Below are 21492 nucleotides of genomic sequence, written 5' to 3' on the forward strand. Positions count from 1 at the left end.
AGAGTTTGTACTTCGGTGATGTTATTTGTACTGTTGGTGTTTTTGTTAATAAAAAATGCGTCGCAGACGCGCTGTGGCAATGTTCACTGTCCCACTTGTGTACTACACTGCAGTGCGCACTTCCTCAAAGTGCACCGCTCAGGACCATAATTGAGACACAGCCCTTGACTGTACAGGACGCAAGGACAGAGAGGCGGAAAGAAACATTAAAGTGGTCCTGTTTCTACCCGGACCATTTTGTGCACGTACCCTAGCCGCTTAGCTAAATCTCCTAAAATGTGTCAGATATCTTAAGTGTGATTAAGTAAATAAAGAATGAATCGATATCTTGTTGATTTTGTGATATAAGCAGTGGTTAAAAATGGCCACGCTGGTTTTGGATAACGGAGCCAATTCGGCGAAGATCGGTTACAGTCAGGAGAAAGTCCGGTAGGAAGCTAAGCGACAGGAAGTGTCTTTGTTTCTTTGTTCAGATTCCGCTTCATAACCGAGAACATCAATCTGAATGTGTTTATGTTGAAACTTGAACGTAAATTCCTATAAAATTCACTAGAGTTAGAAAAATAAAAGTTCCTGCTAGGACCGGAAATGTTCCAGTGCCCTATTTAAACTCGTTTTCTATCCCAGGAGATTGTTCATTTTCTGTAATTTGTTTATGTGAATTTGTCGGAAAAATGGAAAATAGCCTCAGAAATTAACTAAAGCTACACCTGTTGGAGCCAAATTACTGCTTTGATTTCACAGTAAAACGTGATTAAAACATTCTCTGGACTTGCATGAGAAAATAAAGCTTAATAAGTCGATCAGTGGATTACAGATGTATTGTGACTGTATTTTCCCTCAGCGTCATCCCAAACTGTCAGTTTCGCTCGAAGACATCCAGATTAAAGACATTCACTGCCAATCAGCTGGATGAGATCAAAGATCCTTCAGGTCTCTTCTACATCCTCCCCTTTCAGAAGGTCAGCAGGTGTCCTCAGGCCCTCCTCCTCATCAGCTGCAGCGTGCTGCTGTTTGTTTCAGTGTTTTATATTTAACGTTTACATCTGTGGTGGTGCCTGCTCTCTGCTTGTGTCTCTGCAGGGCTACTTGGTCAACTGGGATGTGCAGAGGAAGGTGTGGGATCACCTGTTTGGGAAGGAGATGTTCAAGGTGCAATCCCTGTGAGGAGAACATCTAGAGGCCTTTTCCTTCCATCTGAGGCTGACTGTTATCTCTGCACAGGTGGAGTTTGTGGACACCAGCATCATCGTCACAGAGCCCTACTTCAACTTCAGCTCCATCCAAGAGTCCATGAACGAGATTCTGTTTGAGGAGTACCAGTTCCAGTCAGCCCTCAGGATTAACGGTGAGTCTGCAACAACATCTTTGAATGAAGTTGTGACAGTGTACAGCCAATAAAACACCAGACTCAAAGTTTTCATCATTTGAAACCAAATTATCAGTAAAAACATCAATAAAGTAAAAAAACAGAAACTTTTCAGATGGTTGGCTCTGGGATCAGATTAGGCTTCTTGTGTTCCTCAGCCGGCTCCCTCTCTGCTCATCACTACTTCCACACCAAACCGTCGGAGCTCTGCTGCCTGGTTGTGGACTCGGGGTTCTCCTTCACCCACATTGTCCCCTACTGTCGCAGCAAGAAGCTGAAGGAGGGCATTCGCAGGTCAGAGGTCGCCGACCTATAGCAGAGATATTGTAAAAATGCTCACACTAACAGCAGCATATGGGTTTGTTTTAGGATCAACGTGGGTGGGAAGCTCCTGACCAATCACCTGAAGGAGATCATCTCCTACCGGTTTGTGTCGGAATGTTTAATTGGAGCGCCTCGTCGTGTTTCTGTCGCATAAATAAAAATAAATAAATATTTTTTTATTCTCAGCCAGTTACACGTGATGGACGAGACGCATGTGATCAACCAGGTGAAGGAAGACGTGTGCTACGTCTCCCAGCAGTTCTACAAGGACATGGAGATCGCACTGTGAGACACACACACACACACACACAGAACAGGGGGGTATCAGTGGTTCTGGATGGTTCTTCTGCTTCCAGGTCGAAGGGGGAAGACAACTCGGTTGTGAGGGACTACGTTCTCCCAGATTTCAGTTCCATCAAAAAAGGTTTCTGTAAGGTGAGACAGGCCGGTTCTGACCCACATCCTGGACCTGGCTGGGCTCATTCTACAGTTTTGCCAATAAGTTAACACACCCTGGTGGACCTTTTGGCCACTTTTCCAAGAATATGAATGAAAAAATGTCAAAAACCTTTTTTCTCTCTGGGTCAGTGACTTGTGAAGCTTTTAATTTTAAAACACGTGTATTTCAAATCATTGTAACAAAATAAAATGCCACAATGACCCTGTGGAAAAGTGATTTTGTCCTGAAACATGAACACAACTGGGTCTGAGTGGCTGCTAAAGGCAACCGTCCTCACCTGTGTTCTGTTTCCTTGCATATGTGTGTGATTATAAAAGGTGTGTGAGTTTTTGGGCTGCTGACAAACGCGTGTGTCTTCCATCCAGAGCTGCACTGACGTTTCCAGTCTTGAGTCGTGGGCGACGCTAAACAACTGGAGGACTTTTGCTAAGAAGAATGAGCCTTGCCATTAGATAATAACCAGAATCTTCTCAACAATGACCACGAAAGCCTCCAAGCTGTCATTGATGCTAAAAGGGGGCGACACGCATGATTAGGACCTGGAGTGTGTGAACTTATTGGTACAACTGTAGTCCTGATTAGAATCAAAAGGAGCAAATCCTGTTTTTATGAGATGTTCCTGTCTGGTCTCTGCCCTCCAGCCTCGGGAGGAGATGGTCCTCAGTGGGAAGTACAAGACAGGCGAGCAGATCCTGAGGCTGGCCAATGAGCGCTTTGCCGTTCCTGAGATGCTCTTCCACCCGTCAGACATCGGCATCCAGGAGATGGGCCTCCCGGAGGCCATCGTCCACTCTGTCCAGTCGCTGCCTGAAGGTCCGCCTCCCAGGAATAACTATCATGATTTTTTGTGGGTGTGTGTGTGTGTGTGTGGGGGGGGGGGTCATAACCGAAGATCTAACAACCAGAAGAACGTTTGGTTTGTTTAGCAGAACCTCTAACCACAGCGAGAAACAGGAAGATTCATCCTGTTGAATGTAAAACAGGAAGTGAACTAAAGCCAAGGATGAGCTGGTCAGTGGGCGGGGCTTAGTTGTGTGCATTTTGTCTTTAACCCTCTTACTGTCCTACCAGGGCAGGATGGTTGAGCAGGGTTGATAGTTTATCCGTTGGGGTCTATTGGCAGAGGTGAGGTGATGCTCACTCTTCAGCTGACCCCATTAGGTACGCGGGAGGGTTAAATCCACGGTAACACGGCTACGTTCACTGGAGACCAAACTGAGACAAGATAAAAGTCATACAGCAGTTTCCTGCTCCTCCACCCAACTGGTTGAAAGTGGAATTACAATTGTAAACAACCCTGCTGTAGCTAGCGCTAACAACGAGCTAACACTAATATGAGCCAACTGATACCAAAATAAACCTCAAAGTAAAAAGATCCACATTGTTGGACAAAAATGCTACTTACAAGTCCAGTAGCAACAAAGCCAGGTCACCATCAGTCTGATTTTGTAGCCTCCTTTAGCTTCTTTAGCCGATGTTCACTCTGGTTTTAGCTCTCTGCTTCACCTCCAAAGACATTACTCTGACTTTTACTTCCAGGCCCCGCCATGTTGCCAGCAGAAAAAGCAAACTTCTTGTTCTGCTTTTCATTGATGATCGGCAAACTGAAAATGCTAACTGCTAGCCTTACAGCTAACAGCCATGAAGCAGGTAAAGAGCGCCCCCTATAGGACACCTACCCACTCCACAAAACCATGTAGTGTGGTTTATGGGCAGCAGAGTGGTGTCAGATATGAGGCCGGTCAGGTTAAAGCTCTAGCTTCAACACTATTCGCCGCTATTGAAGACCTTTTGTGACTAAATGGGATGGACTCTGCTCCATGAGAGCCGCTCTGACGGGAGGCTTTATTCTGGTTTTGTGTCTGGGCTCAGAAAAGTTTCACACTGGCAACCATGAACCATGTTGTGGGTTTTATATCTTCTGCAGCAAAGCCATGACGCTTTATACAAAATAAACGTGTTTGTGTCAGAGATGCAGCCCCACTTCTACCAGAACATCATCTTGACTGGAGGAAACACGCTCTTCCCGGGCTTCAGGGAGCGTCTGGAGGCGGAGCTACGCTCTCTTGTCCCCGCCCACCTCCCAGTATCGGTGATTCTTCCTTCAAAGTAAGAGTCTAGAGCATCGTTGCTATGGTAACCAGGTCTAAAGAGCACCAACTGTCTGTGAAACCTTTTTTATTTTAGTTTCATAACTTATTCTGGACAGATTTCTGCATAAAAATAAGAATAATTTTATTTGGAATGAAAGCTTCCAGACAGCAGAACAGTGGTTCTGGTTCTGACAGCTTTGACCCGTTCTGTCTGCAGCCCGGTGAGCTACTCGTGGGAAGGAGGGAAGCTGCTGGCTCATAGCCCGGACTACGAGGAGATGGTGGTGACGAGGGAGGAGTTCGAGGAGAACGGACACGCCGTCTGTGAAGAGAAGTTTGATATTTGAACAGAAACAAACGTCTTAGAGTTCCGGTTCTGGTTCTGTTGCACAAATGTTTCTAAGCTTTTAAATAAACAAACTTTGTTGCTGACTCAGGACATTTTTTATTAAATCATAAATGTTTTACAACCAGACCTCAGAAACCAGATGGGTCCAGTTCTACTGTGGTACCGGGTTCTGAGTTGTTGGGTTATAAAGGTTAAAACCTGAACCAGAACCAGCCTCTAAAACACAGATGTTGATCTTGGTACCAGTCAGATGACCTGGTACTGCAGCTTCATCATACACCAGTGGTCCAAAGACCTGCTTCATGATCCAGAACTTTGCAGTTATCCATCGGATCCGGTCCGGACTGTGATGCCGTCCAGGTCCACTTGCACCGAGTGGACGCTGAAGTCCCCCAGACCCTGAAAAAAACCCTCTCTGCATTACTGGGTATTAACACGGTTCTGGTTCTGATCAGAAACCCAGAACCTGGCCCAGTCTACTGAAACTGCATGTTTCCTACCGACGTGGTGTTCAGAACCTCCAGAACCGCCTCCTTCTGTTGGGGCTCCCGGGTCAGCAGATAGAGGAAGCCGCCTCCTCCGGCGCCGGCCAGGCTCTGACCCAAAACCAACGGCTTCAGGACCTCCATCATAGTTCTGACTGAACCCGGCTCACAACCCGGCGCCATCAGCTTCTTCTGCTGCCATGAGCGGTCCAAACACTGACCCAGTCTGATCAGAGACCCTGGGGGGTGGTTCTGGTATTACTGAGCTGTAGCATTATGGGAAATGTTGGAAACTAAAGACAGGAAGTAACCAACAACAGCTCTGAAAGGTCAGAGGTCATCTGCACAGTAAAGCATCCTTGGTTCTGGTTTATACATCCCATAATAAGATCTGACTGTTGGGCCTGCTGGTTGTATTTCATATCCACCTTATTCCTATTGACCGTGAGCCTTTGTGTGGAAAATGTGACCGACTTCCGGTCGGCGTTCGTTAGCTGAGACGATCTCTTCACGCTGGCCTTGTTTTTATGGGTTTTAGAGACAGAAACACGTGTAAACATCCGCCGTTACAGCTGAAACAGGACTCCTTCACACTCCTGCACCAGAGGGGTGGGAGGAGGGTCCTGAAATCTGACCCAAGCTAACATACAGTAGCATTTTTATCCATCCATCCATTTTCTGAACCCGCCTTGTCCACTCAGGGTCGCCGGGTGGGGGGCTGGTGCCTATCTCCAGCGGTCAACGGGCAATCAGGCAGGGTACACCCTGGACAGAGAGCCAGTCCATCGCAGGGCAACACAGAGACACACAGGACAAACAGTCGTGCACACACACCTAAGGACAATTTGGACAGACCAATCAACCTAACAGTCATGTTTTTGGACTGTGGGAGGAAGCCGGAGTACCCGGAGAGAACCCACGCATGCACAGGGAGAACATGCACACTCCATGCAGAAAGATCCCAGGCCGGGAATCGAACCCAGGACCTTCTTGCTACAAGGCAACAGCTCTAACCACTGTGCCACTGCGCAGCCAGTAGCATTTTTAGCTACTATAATTATTCTGAAATGTATGCATTAAATTGTACTTAAACAAATTCACCCCCCTCAGAGTTGTCATGAGTGTAAACTAGATCTATTAAACCTAGAATGGTTTTTGAACCAAGGCTGTAAACATGTTTATTTCTGCTGTGGCCTTTTTAACATGGGAGTCAATGAGGACCTGCTCACTTCTGCTGCCAGCCCCTGGTGGAGGAGGGTGGAACTGCAGTTTTAGCCACTTCCTCGTTGGCTTCAATTTCATTGCAGAATTATGGGGGCTTGGATGAGAGACAGACCTTTGGTACGTTAAACTGTGATGGACATTTAGAGGGGGAGACATCCTGGTAGGTCTACACATGTGTGGTTACTGCTGACATACTTACTTCAACTGTCCTTACAAAGGAGTAGCTTTGGGATTTCTGAGTTAAACTGATGAGTTAAACTTGGTTCTCTTTGGTTGAGCAGTGACATTTGGTGACACATGGTCTTCAGAAGTGTGGTCACTGCTTTTGTACTTAGTTTGGGACTCCTTGGGGACGACGGTGGCACAGGAGTTAAGTGCTCGCCCCGTAATCGGAAGGTTGCAGGTTCGAGCCCCGCTCAGTCTGTCGCTGTCGTTGTGTCCTTGGGCAAGACACTTAACCCTCCTTGCCTGCTGGTGGTGGTTGGAGGGACCGGTGGCGCCAGTGCTCGGCAGCCTCGCCTCTGTCAGTACGCCCCAGGGCAGCTGTGGCTACAATGTAGTTCATCCCCACCAGTGTGTGAATGTGTGTGTGAATGGGTGAATGACTGATTGTGTTGTAAAGCACCTTGGGGGGTTCCAGGACTCTAGAAGGCGCTATATCAAATACAGGCCATTTACCATTTGTGGTCAGACTAAACTGACATCTGACTTGGTTTAAAGGACCAGTTGGGTTTTTATTTTGGGGAAGCGTGTTGAATGCTCTCTTTGAATTGTATTTATATGACTCCTTTGGAGATAATAATATTAATAATAATAATAATAATAATAATAATAATAATATATCAAACTTATATAGCGTTTTTTAGGACACTCAAAGACACTTGCATACACTCACACACTGCCAGTGATGGTAAGCTACTACGTAGCCACAGCCGCCCTGGGGCGGTCTGACAGAGGCAAGGGTACCATTTGGCACCGTCGGCCCCACTGACCACCACCAACACAGGCAAGTTGGGTGAAGTGTCTTGCCCAAGGACACAACAGCAGAATACCCCTGGCGGGAGCTGGAATCGAGCCCGTGACTCTCCGATCATGAGGCAACCCGCTCTACCTCCTGAGCTACTGCTGAGATAAGATAGAACTGTTTCTGTAGGGATCACGAGAGAGTAAGCTTGTTTAAGAGAAGAGGTCTGACTGTCAGACCCTCAGCAAGCTCTTGAACTTCATCTCACTGTGAGAGGTTTTCAGCATAGCGTACCCAAACGTCAGTATTTACATCACAAATGAGCAGAAATTAACTTTTAATGTGCAGACAGAAACGCCCATCTGTCTGGCCTCCAAACAAGAAGCACTGCATAAGGCCTTGTCACCAGATAAAGGAGCCATAATAAACCCAGCTACCTTATGTTGGCTGGAACAAAAGTCCTGAGGAAGACAGACTTTCTACTTTCACTCTGAATAAAGTTAATCTTCCTTGAATCATAAATGACTTTTTAAAACGTGATAATTGCATAAGTGTCACGCAATCATCTCTTGTTAAATCCCAAAGAGTGTGAATAATGTGTGCATTAATCAATGATGTGGTAAAATGAATATCTGTCCTCCAACGATTCATGTCAGATCTTAAGCTACACCAGATCAGTGTTTGTTTATTTAACCAGTTGATCTCAGTAAACTCACACCTCGTAGTTACGGCTGAACCAATGTTTTAACATTCACTTCACACGAAGAGTTGACCTCTCTGAGCATCCGAGTGAAGGCGTGATTTCTGAGGTATTTTGGTAACGTGTCAAATCCTGATTTGTCTAGATTTCTAAACAAAAGTTCATAAAAACAGGAATCACTTCCTGATCCCTCAGTGTTCACCGTTAACTCGATAAGGCCAATCAGGTGAACAAGCATTTGAGACCATGCTCTCAAAAAGGAATGTGACCTATCCTCGACTTGCCTCTAGTCCATTGTTCCATCACAATGAAACACTTCCACGTGCTCACGATGAAACAGGTCATGGAGGTGAACCAGGATGCCTGAAGGATGCATACTTCCATTTCCTATCCATCATCATCATCATATTATTATTATTATTATTATTATCATCCCGGGCTTCTTCTCTGCACGTTTATCACCCTCCCTTCATTACCCTGCTGGGTTGAGTATGGCATGTGTTTTTCCATAATGGGCTGTTATCAGGCAAACTCTGGGCCGTTTTCGCCGGATCTTGGCCCGCCCGATAGATGAACGTATATTAAAGCTCTTCACTGATTGATTACAGAAGGGACGTTACCCAATCCAGGCTTAAGGGGGGAGAGTACACCCATTGAATCTGGAGTTACAATACGTAACCATCATTCTCATCCCTAAGGATGCTCTGACCTTCTGAACAGGCTGAGGAGCACTCCTCAGAGTTGGACACCAGCTGCTGGACGTTCAGAACCATTGAAGGCAGACGACTGTACCAGCTACGGACCACATCCTGCACGAAGTCAAGAACACCATCGTTAACTAGACTCGACCAAAACGGAAGGAGCAGTTTTAATCCAGTCTGGTTGCAAACTCAAAACAGTGTTCTCACAGATGCTCACCTGCAGCAGGTTTCTGGCCAGGCGAGTCTTCCCGGTGTAAACCAGCAGGAGGTGCTGCTCCAGGGAGGTCAAGAACACCTCCGGAGGACTCAGACGCTCCACCTCCACCTGAAGCGGCAGAGACGCTCTGGATCGGCCGACTTTAATGCCGCCCACTAGCCCTCCCACCTGGTCCTGCCAGCCACCACCTGGAGGGGGGGGGGGGGTTGAGGAAGAGAACAGAGAATGAAGGTGTAAGGATGAAGAGGGGCTGAAGGAGAAGACTGGTGTGAGCACACCTGTGGTAAGAACCTGCTCCAGGTACAGGACCGCATGGATGAGGGAGTCTGTATCGTAGCTTTGACCAGTGCATCTGTAGACTGCCGCCAACAGCGCCCCTGCCAGTATGCTGCTGGTACCTGCAGAACAAGAACCAATCGGACATCAGGAGAACTCCAGGGGCTTCTGGTGCATTTTGACCTTTTCTGGCCCAACCAGAGACTGTAGAAGATGCAAAGGAAGCAAAAGTTGCTTAGCTAGATTCTTAAAACCAGCAATAATTTGGATTCTTTTGCTATTTGATATTTCATATTTATATGGAATATCACATCTTATTGGTCATAATTAAATATGCAATTTTTCCATTCATGCTGGAGGCGGTCAGAGGGACCGGCGGCGCCAGTCCTCGGCAGCCTCGCCTCTGTCAGGGCGCCCCAGGGCAGCTGTGGCTACGTCGTAGCTCATCCCCACCAGCGTATGAATGCGTGTGTGAATGATTGATTGTGTTGTAAAGCGCCTTGGGGGGGTCCCAGGACTCTAGAAGGTGCTCTATCAAATACAGGCCACTTACCACAGGGGTGTGTGTGTGTATGTGTGTGTGTGTGTGTGTGCGTGCGTGTGTGTGTGTGTGCGTGCGTGCGTGCGTGCGTGTGTGTGTGTGTGTGTGTGTGTGTTCTAACCCAGTCCAGATCCAGTTGGCAGCTCTGACCAGCTGTGCAGCTCCACTCCTCCTCCCCACCTCTCCATCAGCTGATGCCCCAAAGGATGCTGGGAGGACAGAGACACCAGGCCGCTGCACACGCACACAGCCTTCAGCAGAGCTCCTACAGCACAAACACAAACACTGAAACCTCGGTGTTCTCTGGATCAACCCACTTAACCAGTGACCTGCCTATCCGGTACCAGGAGCTTGAGGCTGACAGTAGTCCCTCAGATCATCCAAGGTCTCACACACCACCTCCGTGGAAACGCCGCTGTCCCGTCCCCCGCTGTGGCTGACGAACAGGAAGTGGGGCTTCAGGATGCGGCGGGCTCTGGCACCGATTGGTCGTTTCCCATCAATCTTCACTGCAACGTTGGTCACCGAGCCGCCATGCTCGAAGGCAATTGGTGGGGTGTCGCTCCAACCTCCTAGATCGCAAATGCCACTTAGGCCGTTAACCAATCACGTCCCAGAGCACTATATCAAGCTGTTGCTCACCTGCCAAGTCCAGTCGGGCAGGGCAGTCCACTTCCTGCCACACCCCAATGGCTTGTGCCTCTCCCTTTCCAATTGAAATGAAGCTCTGTGATGACATCACAGCCAGGCGATGCAACACCTGTCCAGCGCCTTCATAGTGTCGTGCTGCTCGCACCAGTAGGTCTGGCCTGCAGGGGAGACACCACTGAGTCACAAAACATCCAACAGCAGCAGGGGTGGGGGGTGGGAGGCTCACCTGCTCAACCAGCGCCCCCTCTCTGTGGCAAGAGCCTGGACTCCGCCCTTCAGGTTACCCTTCTCCAACAGGATGTAGGCAGAGCTCCAGGCCTCATTAGCAGCTGGTCCACTTCTCAAACCCCCCTTCCCCCCTGCCATGCACACCAACACATCAGCAATGCAGGACAGACAGCGAGCAGCCACGCCCATTTCAGCTCCAGGCTCCACCCCCTGAATCCCATTTCCTGTTGCAACTAAAACAAGGAGGTTAAAGGTCAAGTTCAGTTTGGAATAAGAAAGGCTCCCTCACACACGCACGCGTGCACACACACACACACACACACACACACACATGTCTCGTTGGACCCTCCATTGACTTCCATTCCTTTGCCTAACCCTACTCTAAACCAAAGTTAAGTCACACCGTATTTTGTCTTTGTGTGGACCTGCAAAATGTCCCCATAATGTGGACATGTCCACACAGGTTAAAAGTTTAAATTTGTCCACTTAAGCACACAAAGACAAGTACACTCACACACACACACACACACAAATCATTATAATGAAGTATGAATAAAATGCAGAGGCATTAACGACATTAACGTGAGTCTGAAAGGAACCCAGACAGACTCACTGCTGTCCAGAGTCTCCAGCAGCGCCTCCTGCTGGCCACCCAGCACTGCTGCCCTGAAGCAAGGCAACAGGCAAACGTTGCTGCGACTTCGCAGTGAGTCCGTTACTCTTCTCCGCCCTGCCAGAAACAGCAGCTCCTCCCTCCACTGGAGCTCCGCCTTCTGGTGTGTGAGTGACAGCACCTCCCTCAGAGAGAGCCTCCAGGCCTCCCTCCACCTCCTTAGACAGCCTTGCCCCCCCAAGAGCCAGCCAACACCTCCCTCTAAATTCACAGCACCTCCCTTGGGATGGAGGACCGGGAATAGACGAGCCTCCAGGAGGGAGCGCTGTTCTCCTGTGACCCACAGCTCCTCTGGCCTTAAGAAGAGAAGAAACTCAAATTAGGAGAGTGTTTTGGTCAGACTGGTTCTTCTGAGGGTTCTGCTCCTGTCTGGATGGAGCTGAAGCTCTGCTCCAGAAGGGATTTTCTTCCCGAGGAGATGATGGAGCATAAAATCTCTTACTGGACTCCTGTTGAGCTGAAGAAGATGTTCCATCTCTGGTTGAGGAAGGAGGAACTGTTGTCATCACAGGTGGCCTGAGAAGGAATATTAGGTAAGCCTCATCATCATCATCATCATCATCATCACCGTCTTTACCACCACCATCATCAACACAACCATCATTATCATCATCATCTTCATCACAGTTATCATCTTCATCATCATCATCACCATCCTTACCATCACCATCATCAACACAACCATCATTATCATCATCATCTTCATCTTCATCATCATCATCACCATCAACACAACCATCATTATCATCATCATCTTCATCACAGTCATCATCTTCATCTTCATCATCATCACCATCAACACAACCATCATTATCATCATCATCTTCATCTTCATCATCATCACCATCAACACAACCATCATTATCATCATCATCTTCATCACAGTCATCATCTTCATCTTCATCATCATCACCACCATCAACACAACCATCATTATCATCATCATCTTCATCACCATCCTTACCACCACCATCATCAACACAACCATCATTATCATCATCATCTTCATCACAGTCATCATCTTCATCATCATCATCATCATGATCATCATCTTCATCATCATCATCATCATCATCATCACCATCCTTACCACCACCACCATCAACATAACCTTCATTATCATCTTCATCTTCTTCATCTCAGTCATCATCACCATCATTACCACCATCACCACCATCAACACATCCATCATCATCATCATCATCTTCATCACCATCCTTACCACCACCATCATCAACACAACCATCATTATCATCATCATCTTCATCACAGTCATCATCTTCATCATCATCATCATCATGATCATCATCTTCATCATCATCATCATCATCATCATCATCACCATCCTTACCACCACCACCATCAACATAACCTTCATTATCATCTTCATCTTCTTCATCTCAGTCATCATCACCATCATTACCACCATCACCACCATCAACACATCCATCATCATCATCATCATCATCATCACAATCATCATCATCACCATCATTACCACCATCACCACCATCAACACATCCATCATTATCATCATCATCATCATCACAATCATCATCATCACCATCATTACCACCACCACCACCATCAACACAACTATCATTATCCCAGACATCCCCCTCCCCTGTGATGGAGTAGAAGCGTTCCCGCCCATGCCACTGGCAGCATACGAGCCAAACATGAAAAATAAAATGGAAGTTTGACTAAATCAGACTATTAGATAAACATGAAGCTGAAGGTGAAGAACATACCTGCAGATCATCATGTGCGCCCATCACCGTGTACACGTTCAGCTTTAGCTCCCCCAGCTCAATGCGATGTCCCTGAATGATGATGTCATTTCTGAGCAACACCTTCCTGACAGAAGGTGATGTCAACACGTGGAGGCCGGACAGCAGACATCCTGTGGGGATGTCCAGAGGACCCTGAGGAGCATAGAACATTTATGAAGACCACCTGTTCCCTTCTCATGGGATTAACCATCACCTTCAACCAAACGACTGATTCCTTCCTGAATCTTAAACCATGGAAAGATTGTATTAAAACAGAACGGTAGGGGACCTCCTTTGATGATATAGATCTTCGTCCCCCCTCCCCCTGCCACACATGGTGTGGGGTGTGGTGCCTTGGTCTGCCTGAGTGTTCGTGGCTCCCGGGTCTGGGGGGGTTTAAGATCTTTGGCGCCTGCCTGGTCAATCCCGGTGGCTGCCTGGTGGGGTCTGGGTCCCTGGGCTCTGCTGGGTCCCCGGCGGGGGTGGTCGCCCCTGGGTCCCGGGCTAGGCTGGCTAGGGGGTGGGAGGCGGCGGGCGGGCCTGTGGGCTTGCCGCTGATATCTCCCGGGACTCTGCCAGCTGCTGGTTCTGGCCCCCCGGGGCGATCCTCTGTGCCTCTTGAGGGGGGCGGGGGGCCTTTCTGGTTGCAGTCCCCTTGGGGTTCCTGTGTTCTGGGGCAGCGCCTGGATCTCTGGGACTTGGAGGTCCCCCCGTCTCCTACGCATCTTTGGGGGCAGATCTGTGGTCCCTCACACTCTCTATTGGATGCTCCTATAGATAAACCTTACATAAACAAGCGCGTGTACACACACAGGTGCTCACATGGTGCTCTCATAAGTATGGGCTTGGGCACGTTCAACACATGTCTTAAGGCTGTGGTTGGCACTAAATGCACTATGATTTATTATTGTGTGATTGTTCAGTTAAACAATATTGATTTTATATTTCTTCATCACGTTGACGCAGTGATAGCTTGCTCCTGATGTACTGTTGTGTGTCCCATTTTTTTCTGCTCTTCTCTTTCTGCAGGTCTAGAAGCAGACTCTTGTTCATTATTGTTTATTTTTGTGGACCCCCCCCCCCCCTCTCTCTCTCTTCCCACCATTTGTCTTTTCCTTTCTCTTTCACCTCTGTCTCCGTGTCTGGTCGGAATTACAAAGCATTCAAAAACAATAACAATAAAGTTTTAAGTATCAGGCGTGACATTAAAAGCAGATGCTTTGATGCTCCACCTGAGAATAAATCTGTAAGGCTTGTTACCAGCATTCAGACCTCAATTCTGCTTGCTTCACAGCCAGACAGGACACGGTTAAAAAAACAAAACAGAACGGTAGGAAACATCAGATCAACCACGACGCATGTGCGGTGGGGGGGCAGGGGCTGGAAAACTGGTCCAGCTCCCGTTAGAGTAAGATGTTCTTTCCCCGGTTGGTAAGTCCTGCTTTTATGGGTGTGATCAGGTGATGGAGCGGAGGCACCTCCTACCTCCCTGGCGCAGAACATTCAGGTCTAACCAGTAGGAGTGGTACCAATGCAGGGAAGCCTTGCATCTCTGGTACTGACTGAGCTGTTGCTGTCTTCTGCTCTTTATATGTGTCTTGCTTCATCTTGTGACAAGTGCCTGTGCTGCAAACCAACTCACCTGTTCAGCCTGACAAAAGCAGGTGTGTTATTTGTAGAGCACATTTAAAACAGCATGACAGCTGAGCAAAGTTCTGAACAGCATAAAGAACAAGTAAAAGAGCCCAGAAGAAACAACTACACTGAAGACAGGAAACAAACACCGTACCATTTTATTACTACCGCACATTTAAATACAGCGCCTTACAGAAGATCCATCAAACAGACCTTTTAAAAACTATAACAATAATAACATCAGTAGCTCAAAACCAGTAAACCACACATAAAGAAACCATTTTCCAAAATCCAAATCATAAAAGTGAGTCTAGACTTGAAACGGCGGTGGTTGGAGACTCGTCTGGTGAGAGGGAGTGCATTCCAAAGGTGAGGAGCAGCGTACCCTCTCGCCTCATAGATCCTTTTGGGTTGAAGAGCAGTAAGCGGTCAGCTGATCTTAGGGAACACAGCGGCACAATCTGGTGAAAGGACTTCTGACAGATACAGGGGTGCTAGGACATTTAGCGCCTTGTAGACAAATAGTAAGATCCTAAAAGTCACAGGCAGCCAGTGTCATGTGACAGCGTCCATTAGTGTTGGTTAGAAACCTAGCTGCAGCTGTTTGCACAGTCTGCAAATACAAGGTTAAGATCCAGTTGTGTCTAACCAGAGGACAACAGAGACACGCCTGCAACCACGGCATCATCTGCCCAAAGCCATTCTAAACAAGTGTGACTTGAGACCAGATTTAAGACGTGCAAGTGAGGAAGCCAGAGGAACGGAGAGAGGCAGAGCATTCCTGAGCCTTCCTTCATCAACCATACCAGACCTGTGTGTAGGAAATAACACCCACTGGGTGGTAGTCATCATGTATTCACCCTAACCCTGTGTGTGGAAATGTTCCTAAACACCAGAAAACCTCGGCGTGAGCTGAAGAAGTAGGGTGGCCAATTCTGGTTAATTGATGCCGTTTCTGTAGGTAAATGGTAAAAAGCCTGTATTTGATATAGCGCCTTCTAGTGTCCTAGAACCCCCCAAGATGCTTTACAACACGATCAGTCATTCATACTCTGGTGGGGATGAGCTACATGTAGCCAGCGCTGCCCAGGTGCGCTCTGACAGAGGCGAGGCTGCCGAGCGCTGGCGCCACCGGTCCCTGGGCTGAGAACAGACACGAGCACCTGCGTACGCAGAGGCCACTGCAGGTGTGATCAATCAGGATTTTGATTGTTTGTGCGGACATTCTACATGTCATTCAGAAGAAGGGATCTAGGAATCTTTTTTTTTCTTCTTTTTTTTTTTTTTACCGTGTCCTGTCTGGCTGTAAAGCAAACAGAATTGACGTCTGAATGCTGGTAACAAGCCTTACAGATTTACTCTCAGGTGGAGCATCAAAGCTTCTGCTTTTAATGTCACGCCTGATACTTAAAACTTTATTGTCATTGTTTTTTGATTTATAATTTTGACCAGACACGGAGACAGAGGTGAAAAAGAAAGGAAGAGAAAAAAAAGGGCGGGGGGTTCCACAAAAATAAACAATCAATGATGAACAACAGTCTGCTTCTAGACCTGCAGAAAGAGAAAAAAAACACACAATACAACAAGAGCAAGCTATCACTGCGTCAACCTGATGAGGAAATATAAAATCAACATTGTTTAACTGAACAATCACACGATGATAAATCATAGTGCATTTAGTGGCAATGACAGTCTTAAGACATGTGTTGAACATGCCCAAGTTCATACTTTTGAGAGCACCATGTGAGCACCTGTGAGTGTACACGTGCTTGTTTATGTAAGGTTTATCTATAGGAGCGTCCAATAGAGAGTGTGAGGGGCCACAGATCCGCCCCCCAAAGATATGTAGGAGACGGGGGGACCTCCAAGTCTCAGAGATCCAGGCGCTGCCCCAGAACACAGGAACCCCAAGGAGACTGCAACCGGAAAGGCCCCCGCCCCCCTCGAGAGGCCCAGAGGATCGCCCCGAGGGGCCACAACCAGCAGCCGGCAGAGCCCCTGGAGATCTCAGCAGCAAGCCCACAGGCCCGACCGCAGCCTCCCACCCCCTAGCCGGCCAAGCCCGGGACCCAACGACCCGGGACCCAGGGGCAACCACCCCCGCCGGGGACCCGGCAGAGCCCAGGGACCCAGACCCCACCAGGCAGCCACCGGGATTGACCAGGCAGGCGCCAAAGATCTTAAACCCCCTGACCCGGGAGCCACGAACACTCAGGCAGACCAAGGCACCAGTATTTGATGCCTTGATCTAGGAATATTTCTATGAACGTTTGATGAATGAGGCCGCGTAGGCAAAGGCCCGCTCACCGCAGGATTTAGACATCATTGTGGGACTGCAGAGGAGATGGTGGTCAGCAGAACGTAGAGACGGAGCGAGGAGCCAGATTATTGAGAGCTTTGGAAGTGAAGAGAAGAACCTTAAAACCCCCAGCAAGCCAACACAGCTCAGCCAACTCTAGGGAGATATGGCACCTTCTATTAGTGCCCATGAGGAATCAGACCTCTAGAACCTGCTGAGTCTTGACCCTTGAGGACCAGGGTTCCCCACCCCCAGACCAGATATGAGTTGGCTGTGCCACGGTCACAAATGTCTAAGCTCCAGGATGCTGGTGCATCGACAGCAAAGTTGATTCGGATCAGGTTTTAAATTCAATCACTGACTTCATCTCACCTGCAGATGGCAGTGTTGCACCACTGCTCCAGTTGCCACGGTAACACCTCCCTCCAGAACGCTGTTTATAATCCGAGCTCCATCACTTAGCCGGCTCTTAATCTACAGGTGGACCGGTAAAATATCAGACATGTTTTACTGCCAGATTGGATGATCCTGAAGAGCAAGACATGTCACCTGGATGTGAGACAAAGTGCTTCTTCCCGTCCAATCATGTGTCAGACGGTCAATGTGTTGCTTCCCAGACAGAGTCAGGTAGTCATAGCGACCACCGGAGATGTATGCTGATGAAGGGAACAAAAACACCTTTAGTCTTGTTCACATCTGATAGTCTTTAAAATTATAATTAACCTGGAGTTCTTAAATCAGATCCAACCAGCTGCCATCCCCCCCCCCCCAGGCCTCATTGAATCAGATGGAGGGGCGGTGCTTAAAGCTTGTACTGGAACCAGCCCCTAGCAGGAACTTGACTAAGGCCCAATCCCAGTACTCGCCCTGCGGTCCTCAGCAGCGTGCACTTGGAGAAAGTGTGAAGCGAGGCTTCGAGTGCGTGGTACACAAGAGTCCGAATAACAGCAGAAATGAGACGGGGAGCGTTGCGTCGTCAACCGCAACCTGTGCTGGGATGATGGCCGCTGCGATACGTTTTTTAAAAAACCTTTATTAACAACTTTCAAACAACCAAGCAAACAATTATTTGAAATAAATTTGCATTTGTTGCTGCTTTGTGTAAAACATTCAGAGCATCAACTAATCGTCCTAAAATGAACTCATTTCATTAGAAAATACATATGTTCAGAAAAGGAACTTGAGCCTTTTCTCCTGCAGCAATGGATTGTGGGTAATAACCTTCACCCAAGTCAGCATCGATGCAGACTTGGGTGAAGGGTGGATCAAGGGTGCAAAAGGGGTGTGATCAACTTCCGTACTTGAGAATCGGGACACCCTACGCACTCGCAACCCTGGTCGGGATCGCACAATTGAAGGGTGCAAGTGTGGAAGTGCGAGTGTTGGGATTGGGCCTAAAAGTGAGTTCTGAGCACAGGAAGAGATGCTGACCTAACGAAAGCGGCGCTCCTCTCAGAATCCTCCACAGCTCTGCCCTCCCGCTCCTCACCACTGCCCCCTGTGGTCCTGCTGTAGAGCTGCACCCTGCACGGTCTTCAGCAACAAACTGATCCAGAGTCACATCAGAGCAGAGACACTTAAGCAGGTCCAAGAACAGCGAGATCTGAGGATGGAGATTCAGGTCAGTTCAGCTTCAGTCTGAAGGTTTATTTCAGATTTCACTTCCCTTTTAGTTTTTTTTTTAACTGATGTATTGCCTTCAGGGAAAGATAATCACTTTTACAGATTTCTTAAAAAAATACAGAATTCCTGAAAGGTGGAAAACTCTGGGTTTTAGCTTTAACTCAAAGCTCAGACGTGACGGTGCACACCTGTAGGGGCGGGGCTCCAGAGTCCAGACCCAAGTAGGTGCAGCCGTCCAGAGGAGGAGTGACGTGAGTCTGCAACAGTTTCTCTGAAACGGTCCTGCAGAAGAACACTGGACCTGAAACCTAGAGGTACACAGACCCGATCAGCACCAGAGAACACGTCAATTCAATCTGCTTCACTTTTATCCAGAACAACTGAATAAAACAGGAATAAATTCTGTTTGGGTTCCCGTCTCTTCTGGTTCTGATCCAGAAGTTATTTACCTGCAGCCAAACTGTCAATCAGACAGGTGCATTTGATTTGGTTTCTCAGAGGAAGAGAAAGAGGACGCACCAGTGGCACCTTCCCATCAGGCATCAGGGCGCATTGGATCTGCTCCCTGGTTCCCCTGTAGATGATGTCTTGGACCCGAGCCTGGGGGAAGAACCACACCGTTCATCAGCAGAACCTCATCTCAGCAGCCTGACTGGAGGAATAGATTCATGAAGCGAGAACCTGAGAGTCGGTCAGGTAGACTCCATGATCAGCTGCATAGGAGGTGTCGCCCGGAACCGCCAAGACCCGAACACCTGAGAAGCCCTCCTCCCAGGACAAAGCTGACAAACAGGTAGGTGTTAGCAGAACAGGTGGAACAAACCAGTTAAATCAGAACCAGAACCACTCAGAAAACTGATCTCTGCTCCCAGCAGAGGGGGCGGTGCAGCGCAGTTAGCCTCTCCCACTTTACCTGCAGAAGTTTTCTCAGTCTGATTGGTTGTTGCCTTGATGTAAGCCCCACCCCCTTTTTTTTTACTGTTCATCAGCTGATTCTGAGACAGTTGTCAAGGAAACGGTTTGGTTTGAATGGAAGGTTTCAGCTGAACTTGGATCAGAACAAGGCAGCCCAACTGGTTCTGGTTCTGTTGGGCTGAGCAGAAGGAAGTGAGGTCACACTAACCAAAGTCAGGAGGTACGGTGAGAATCATGTCGGTGCTGCAAACCCAAACGCCGGGAGGAGAACCAGGACAGATCTGAAAAACCCAACAAGGAATGGGTCAGACCTGAAAAAGCTGACTGCAGGTCAGATTCTGTGCAGACCCACCTGGGTACTGAGCTGGTCCAGCAGCAGGTCCAGAACACAGACCGGACCCTGGACTTTCTGCTCCGATTTCTCTATGGGCAGCCAGCAGAAGGCTCGGCTGCAAGAGCTCCAGGGAAAATCCCGACCCTGAAGACCAAAATCAGTCACCTTCATCCACAAAATGTTAGAACCTATCAGAACCAGAACCCACCGTGTGAAGGATGAGAATACGAGCTTCATCCAGAACATCAGCCGTCACCACCTGGAAGAGAAACAACCTCAGCATGTGTGTGTGTGTGCATGTGTGTATGTGTGCATGTGTGTGTGTGTGAGAGAGAGAGAGAGAGAGAGAGAGAGAGAGAGAGAGAGAGAGAGAGAGAAAGAGAGAGAAAGACTCACAGTGTGTCCAGCTCTGCTGCTCATGTGTTCAGCAGCAACCAGCAGAGCGTTCAGCGTGGCCCCTCCGCTGCCCAGTGGCTCCTGGCGGTCCTGAACAGTTAAAACTAAAGCGCCCTGAGGGAGAACACCATGCTGCTGCCGCAGCTCCAGCTCTGTCACACAAACACATGATGAGTAGGTTTCTGCAGACGGCTACAGCTGAAAGGAAAAACCTGATAAAACCCTTCACATCAGGTCCTGGTTCGACTAAGCCTACCAGGAACGAGGGTTGGGGTTACCAGCTTAGAAGATCCTGGCTCAGGTCTCAGGTGGATCACTTCCTGTTTTATCTTCTGATGGTTCTGATTTTATTACTTTTACTTCATAACAATGATGTTTGTTACTGTGCAGGGAACATATACAGAAGTTTATGACCACTTTATACTGGTCTGCAAAACAAGCGCACCCTCAGACAGGGGATGAAAGCTTTCCTTTGGTGCAGGGTTACTCGGTTCCGGTGTTCTGACTATCCTGGCCTCGAGGGCCGGTATCCAGCGGTTTCTCTGGTCCAACCATCGACATATACTGTATATAGGTCCAACTCCAACACACTAGATTCAGTGGTTGAATCATCTGTGCAGCAGGTCATCAGGCTCTGCAGAAGCTCATTAATCACCTGCTGATTGATATCAGGTGTGTTGGAGCAGGGTTACAACTAAAACATGTTGGATACCGGCCCTGAAAGCCTGGACCTGAATACTCTAGTGACTAAAAAGACAGAGAAATCAGTTCTTCACTCATTAGCGACACCGTCAGATCAACTGAAGAACTGCAAAGACCAGACAGCAAGTTCAAAGATCGTGAAAAAGTCCGATGTTCTCACCTCTTTGAAAAGAGTAAACGGTGTCTTTATGCTGGCAGGTGAGAACGACCACCGTCCACGGAAACACACCGCTGTCGGACATCGTACCGCGTCTACAACAAATCGTGAAGTTCTGAATTCCTTCAGAGAGAAAAAAATACCGAGTCTTCAGCAGCGCGTGAAGGTCGTTAAACCGGTTTATCCGCCACTAACCAGCAACTAAATCGATCCTGTAGCTAAACCTGTTAGCCGCGCAGGCGCACAAAACTAAAACAGAATAAAAATCTAACATTTTACGATTAAATATCTTTTGTGGCTACAGATAAAAAATGTGTACGCAGACTTGTTTTCCTTTTCTACCAGACTGTTTGGACAGAGCGGGCTTCCGTAGACCATAAAGTTAACGTCTGATTTAAACTGCT

The 21492-nt window shown here is 48.1% G+C and overlaps 2 protein-coding genes across 4 annotated transcripts; one reads left to right on the forward strand and one right to left on the reverse strand.

Annotated features, from left to right (window-relative positions):
• Positions 1 to 229: 229 nt before the first annotated feature.
• actr6 (actin related protein 6) lies at positions 230 to 4678 on the forward strand. Its single transcript, XM_015965097.3, has 11 exons — positions 230 to 429; positions 845 to 962; positions 1084 to 1152; positions 1225 to 1348; positions 1528 to 1663; positions 1739 to 1795; positions 1880 to 1978; positions 2050 to 2128; positions 2795 to 2966; positions 4124 to 4262; positions 4464 to 4678. The coding sequence occupies exons 1-11, from the start codon at positions 362 to 364 to the stop codon at positions 4591 to 4593; spliced, it is 1191 nt and encodes a 396-aa protein (XP_015820583.1). The 5' UTR covers positions 230 to 361; the 3' UTR covers positions 4594 to 4678.
• On the reverse strand, positions 4436 to 21398 carry fcsk (fucose kinase). Of its 3 annotated transcripts, none has more exons than XM_054733342.2 (24): positions 21092 to 21398; positions 20230 to 20381; positions 20042 to 20092; positions 19852 to 19977; positions 19708 to 19780; positions 19266 to 19366; positions 19104 to 19184; positions 18773 to 18892; positions 18393 to 18564; positions 17511 to 17617; positions 17334 to 17435; positions 13007 to 13180; positions 11698 to 11771; positions 11196 to 11551; positions 10581 to 10815; positions 10346 to 10512; positions 10048 to 10275; positions 9825 to 9968; positions 9165 to 9284; positions 8887 to 9074; positions 8678 to 8777; positions 5096 to 5319; positions 4891 to 4994; positions 4436 to 4568 (listed from the first exon to the last, which is right to left on the reverse strand). In XM_054733342.2, the coding sequence occupies exons 1-23, from the start codon at positions 21171 to 21173 to the stop codon at positions 4917 to 4919; spliced, it is 3255 nt and encodes a 1084-aa protein (XP_054589317.2). In that variant the 5' UTR covers positions 21174 to 21398; the 3' UTR covers positions 4436 to 4568; positions 4891 to 4916. The 3 variants fall into 3 exon arrangements, 2 of the variants coding, with proteins under 2 accessions (XP_054589317.2, XP_054589316.2); XR_008559581.2 differs by having other exon boundaries at positions 4441 to 4568; positions 4851 to 4994; XM_054733341.2 differs by lacking the exon at positions 4436 to 4568 and having other exon boundaries at positions 4677 to 4994.
• Positions 21399 to 21492: the final 94 nt, after the last annotated feature.

Source organism: Nothobranchius furzeri, chromosome 4, assembly GCF_043380555.1.
Source record: "Nothobranchius furzeri strain GRZ-AD chromosome 4, NfurGRZ-RIMD1, whole genome shotgun sequence".
Taxonomy (NCBI): domain Eukaryota; kingdom Metazoa; phylum Chordata; class Actinopteri; order Cyprinodontiformes; family Nothobranchiidae; genus Nothobranchius; species Nothobranchius furzeri.

Excerpts from the sequence above, each read along its gene's own strand:
- fcsk (XM_054733342.2), bottom strand. The coding sequence starts at position 21,173 with ATGTCCGACAGCGGTGTGTTTCCGTGGACGGTGGTCGTTCTCACCTGC. Across the intron at positions 9,285-9,824 it reads GCCAACTGGATCTGGACTGG|GTACCAGCAGCATACTGGCA; the intron begins GTTAGAACACAC and ends CTTGTTCTGCAG. Across the intron at positions 5,320-8,677 it reads CTCCTCAGCCTGTTCAGAAG|GGTCTCTGATCAGACTGGGT; the intron begins GTCAGAGCATCC and ends ACCACCCCCCAG.
- actr6 (XM_015965097.3), top strand. The coding sequence starts at position 362 with ATGGCCACGCTGGTTTTGGATAACGGAGCCAATTCGGCGAAGATCGGT. Across the intron at positions 430-844 it reads TACAGTCAGGAGAAAGTCCG|CGTCATCCCAAACTGTCAGT; the intron begins GTAGGAAGCTAA and ends ATTTTCCCTCAG. Across the intron at positions 1,796-1,879 it reads AAGGAGATCATCTCCTACCG|CCAGTTACACGTGATGGACG; the intron begins GTTTGTGTCGGA and ends TTTTATTCTCAG.